This window comes from Stylophora pistillata, chromosome 8, assembly GCF_964205215.1.
Source record: "Stylophora pistillata chromosome 8, jaStyPist1.2, whole genome shotgun sequence".
Taxonomy (NCBI): Eukaryota; Metazoa; Cnidaria; class Anthozoa; order Scleractinia; family Pocilloporidae; genus Stylophora; species Stylophora pistillata.
Window position 1 is genome coordinate 9,958,807 of NC_142526.1, and position 5,366 is coordinate 9,964,172.

General features: G+C 39.5%; 1 protein-coding gene across 1 annotated transcript; it reads right to left on the reverse strand.

The window, feature by feature from the left end:
• Positions 1–1,830: 1,830 nt before the first annotated feature.
• Positions 1,831–3,175, reverse strand: LOC148724892 (uncharacterized). Its single transcript, XM_088731248.1, has 2 exons — positions 2,812–3,175; positions 1,831–2,354 (listed from the first exon to the last, which is right to left on the reverse strand). The coding sequence occupies exons 1-2, from the start codon at positions 3,163–3,165 to the stop codon at positions 1,914–1,916; spliced, it is 795 nt and encodes a 264-aa protein (XP_088587374.1). The 5' UTR covers positions 3,166–3,175; the 3' UTR covers positions 1,831–1,913.
• Between the last annotated feature and the right edge of the window lie 2,191 nt (positions 3,176–5,366).

A 5,366-nucleotide genomic window follows, 5' to 3' on the forward strand; every position in this document is an offset into this window, starting at 1 on the left:
AAATTGTGTTCTCTGACGATAGTTAATAACATAATAGTTGCCACTCCACGTTACAAAATATCGCCATAGCATGGATGCGAATTGAATGCGAGGCTAAGTAATATTGTTTCGTATCTCTTGGTTCTCGCTCAAAATGAAAAACAAATATATCAATGCTGGTTTTTTTCCCGTATTGTCATTGAATTACGCGATTCAAGGAAAATCCATTACCTGACGAGGAAATTCGGCGCTAAATCATGATTCCACATCGTCAAGTTATGAAGTTTCCTATAACATGCCGCAATGAAACTTCTGAGGTTCGGCCTGCCAAAACATCTTTTTCTTGGCTTATGTCTACAAGTTGTGACAGCTGATATTAATTATGTTTGACAGTTGGGTCTGAAGCATTTCTCTTCCCCCCCCTCCCTCCCTCCTCTCCCGAGTGTAATGGAGAACTTGTGATATATAGATATATAGTTTTCCTATATATCACAAGTTCTCCATTACACTCGGGAGAGGGGGGAGGGGGGGGAAGAGAAATGCTTCAGACCCAACTGTCAAACATAATTAATATCAGCTGTTACAACTTGTAGACATAAGCCTTTCTTGAAACAATTTGATAGCACACGTGAAGCAAAAAATACCGGGGAGCAAATGGATCATTCATGCTCAGTTATCTAAATGAATCTGAAAACGACCTCTTGAAGAGTCAGTCAACTTTCGTGCACATTTGCCGGGAAACATGTACTTAAAACGTTTTTAGAACATAGCTAGCAGAACCGCGCAATCAAATTCAATATTTGTAAGCGTGCTCAAAATCCCGATAGTGCACGCTGACAGCGTCAGCAAATCGCTTCGCCAGAAATTTTTTTTTCGCGCGAGCGGCCGATTGTTAGCGCGGGAAAAATAATATATTTCGCGACAATAATGGATACAAACAGAAACTCGGCCTACTAGTCCGAAAACGAAGACAATGTTTCGACCTTTTCCCTTGGGCTAGAGTTCTTAAATGAGGCAGAAAAAGAGAAAAACAAAGGAAAAGGAGACTCGGCATCAGCACCGTCACGATTCGCTTCAACTGATATTGTTGTCCATTTTTCCCGTAGGATTTGATGCACAATTCTACCGGCTATGTTCTAAAACAATTGGTCCATGCTTTCAGCTGTGCACTATCGAGTTATGGAGCACGTGGGAAGTTTGGAGAGCACGAAAGAAGCATAAGAGTTGCCCGAGGCGATAGCCGAGGGCAACTCTAGCTTCTTTCGTGCTCTCCAAACTTCCCGCGTGCTCCATAACTCGATAGTGCACGCTAAAGCATGAACCAATTGTTAATTGGTAACTGTCGCACCTTAGCAATGAAAGTACAGCACCTAAGTATACTGATGTCGAAACAGAGCTTTTTGCTTCCGCGTCAAAGCCAATTTAGTTTCTTTTTCTGATAAAAGGTCCTTAAGCCACCGAAGTATCTTTCGTGGGTGTGGATGAGGCTTTTTGGTCAGAACTTTTGTCCATCTTTAGATATACCTCGTCAGGAGGAAAACAGGCTCCTTTTGTATTTATAATCTGGGACACTAAAGTTAATCCCCGTGGCAAATATTAAGAAAATTATATCATTATTTTTGTATAGCCTTATGCCCAGATGGGTGAAGAGGATATTGTGATTATTTAGCTTCAAAGTTGCATACCGAATTTCCCCGAATAACTGCTCACGCTCAAATAAGCGCCCCACTCAGCTTCTTCCCACACTTTCTGAAATAGTAAGGAAACAAAGAAAAACTGTTTCTGTTGCCATTTTATTTAGAAATTTTTTAGGTTTAACTATAGCGGGGCCAGTATAGGTTGACAGTTTCTGCATAAGCGCCCCCTCTATTAAGTGCCCTCCTTCCAATGAGTACCCCTACTTTTAGCCGAAATTTTAAAGAGGGGCCTGGGCGCTAATTCGAGCAAAAACAGGATGATAAGAAGTTAAATTTACTTACTCGGAATGAGGCCCTCTGAAATAGTTGGAAATGCGATTTACTTGAACCGTCATCTCCCGTAATCAGAAGTGGTTCTCCAATCTTCACACCAGCGACATCAACAACATCGTCGGTGTCTTCCCTGTCAATCAGTTGCAAAGCACCGGGAGATGGATAAAGCACACAATGTTCTCTGCAATTAAGCTTGAGGTTCAAGAGTTCTACAAGCTTGGATACGAATGCAATTGATTCATTTTGGATCCCGCTACATTTAAGGCTGATAAGGCATAAGATCTCATCAGATGCATAGTCTTCGTGAATCCTTTCAGAGGAGATTTCTACGTAAGAAAAGGCATCTTCAGTGTCTCTGCAGGAACCAGCAGCACAGCGTAGGTCCTGAAGAATCTTGTTCACATTCTGCAAACAAATGCATTTTTAAGTGCCCTCGAAGTGGTTGATTCTATAACAAAACTTTTAAATGTGAACGTCTTAAGAATCCCGGCAGGATTTTTGCAAAAAAAAACAAAAAACAAACAAAAAAAAAAATCTAACACTAACTAACAAGAACAACGACAACATCGATAACAAAAACCAAAAATGCAACAAAAAAATCAGACAGTACCCCAAAAATATCATTAAAAATTATCAGAATCCTTCAAGTCCCGTGGCCAGATCAGACTTTTGAGAACCTGATGCGCATTATTTAAAAAAAAATTGACTCCATGATCAATTCTGCCCTATATGAAATTATACGTATTTCTAAGTGCGAACAGTTCTAATGTTTCACAACCTCTTTCTTGGGATCTATAAGTTTCTAGACAGCGAGGTATTCCAAATCGAAGTAAAACATAATCAGAGAAAGCCGCCTGCTCACCTGTCGCGGACGTTTCGTGTTCCCTTGAAAGACAAATTCATCTCCCACTTGAACGTACTTGACAATTGAACCAACTTGAACATTTTCTGCTTTCACCTCCTCATCCTCCCAGGTACCTATGAGATCTTTCGTCAGCAGTTGATAAGGTTCACCTACACCGGATCCTTCTTCATTGATCTTTCTCCCATAAATAAGGCTAGTAGCACCCCCAGGGTGAGTGTTTGATATTTCAACAACTACGCAGTGACCTTGTTTGGCATTGTCTGCAGCTGTTAATGTCAGTCTGTTCATACGTTGGCTGAGAGGTATAAAATCGTGATGCATTATGGAAGATTCACCAGGTGATTCTTCCATAATGCAATGCTTAAACTGTTCACATTTCGGGCTAAGATGTAAACAGTTTAAGCCAAGCTCAACATCTGTCGTTGACTCTTTTCCACGTTTGGCTTCTTCAACGATGTCTCTCGGATTAGTCATCTCTGTTTGCGTCGTAAACTTCTTTCCAGGCCTTTTAGGCAAACTTACGGTCTTCTTTCCTCTCAGCTATGAGAAGAGAAAAAAGTACATCATGGATAGAGGAAGCGAAGTGTAAAAGTATTTTATCGTTTTTTAGCAATGGTTCTATTTATAGGACTCTGTGGCCTTTGCAGAAAGGAAAGGAGGTTCAAGTAGGGTAAGGTAAAAGGATAAGGGTGGGAAAGGTGAAAAACGCAAATGAGAAGGCGAAGGAAACTAAAGCATTAACCCTTGATTGTAGAGACGATTTTCCATTTTATCAAATTCGAGAAAAAAAAAAGTTCCAATGAGGAGTCGAACCTCAGAGTTTTTAGTTTATTTTTCTATGTTCCACGTTCGCTACAAGACGAAAATCATCTTTCCCCTTTCACTTATGAGCTTAAAGTTCACTAAACCCTCTGTAATTTATTAATTGTCACCCTTACAACATGTATTCGCTAAATGTTTCCTAGTTCAAAGTGTTTTTCTGTTTTTCAGTCAAGTATGAGCTGCCAGACTTAAATTGTGATACCGTCTCAGTTCAAGTTGACGCATGTACATCTATGATTTTTTTTTTGTTGCACAGCAAGTGTTTTGAATATCATTAATATTTTTATCATTCAATCATTACACATCCTACACCAAGTGTAACTTGTAGATGAATTCAAAGTGACTTCAAGTCAAGTGAATTAACAAATGGTAAACACCACAGCGTACACTATTGAGTTATGGATGCACGCGGGAGGTTGCTAAGCACGAAAGAAGCGTAAGAGTCGCTCGAGGCGATAGCCGAGAGCGACTCTAGCTTCTTGAGTGCTTAGCAAACCTCCCAAGTGCATCCATAACTCAATAGTGTACGGTGTGGTGTTTACCATTTGTTTTATAACTTAACATTGATACATTGTAGCTAAAGAGTTCCCTTTTATTTAACAAATCTTACGTGACCAGAAAAAACAAGCGCGCGCGGAAAAATAGTCTTTGTATTTGCTCACGTCAGCAGCGTACACCCATGGGCAAATGGGGGACGCTAAATTGACCAATCAGAGCGCGCGCTTTACTTTGGTTATGTTATAATTCAAGTTGACTCACACCATCCCGCTCCTAATGCGGATTTTTGAAATTATTGAATGAAAACGTTTACAAGAAAATAGCTTCCTAACTTCCAAACATACCTGTATATCTACATCTCTTTCAAGTGATAATTTAGTGTCCTAAAGTAGGAATAAAATCGGTCAATAAATAAAATTATCATTCGATGCACTTAAGCTACACATTATCATTCTTAGTATGTAACCCTCTCAGCATCATGCCCAGGCTTAGCACAACGAGTAAACACTGACACCAAAAATATATCCATAAATGCAAAGAGGGAAATTACGCTTTCACCTTGGTAAGGTAAATACTCTGGAACACAGCACGGGTAGGGATGCACCAATTAACATGCTGTACAAAAAGAAATGCTTTCAAATTCATAAAGTATTTTAAATTCAGCCAAGGGGCTGCAAGCAATGAAACATTCTTAATAACACATCTGCGTTGTAATGAAGAAGATTACGGAAGTTCAGGTAGTAATTTCATATAAATACTGCAGTGTGTACAAAATGCACATGACATGAAGCTCATTTCCTAAAATGTCCCTACGTTATTCCATTTGACGTACATGTTTATGTTCAATATTGAGGATAAATATGGTTGATTAGAAAATGCGAAATTCCTACTACAAAATTAAATTTCTTCCGAGGAGCAACCAAACATACCCTGGCATCAGCTTCGAACTTTCTCCTAAAACTAAGCCGCTCCTCTTTTTCCAGCCCTTCTTCTTCGCCCTGGAAAAATAATTAAAAACACTCATGAGCTCAACAGTTTCACTTAAGAAACTAAAGGTAATGCAGCTCCGCAATAGCAGATTCTGAAGGAAGAGTGGATTTGAAAAGCTACTACTTCAAGCAAGAAAGCAATGCCTCTCAAAATAACAACAGCATGCCGGAGACAGAGCAATATTTGAAGCTCAACCATTATCCTCTACGGCCTAAAATTAATCTAAATTCAAATCCGTAAAT

Coding starts and splice junctions, on each gene's coding strand:
- LOC148724892 (XM_088731248.1), bottom strand. CDS start 3,165: ATGGAAGAATCACCTGGTGAATCTTCCATAATGCATCACGATTTTATA. Junction 2,355..2,811: donor ACACGAAACGTCCGCGACAG/GTGAGCAGGCGG, acceptor ATTTGTTTGCAG/AATGTGAACAAGATTCTTCA.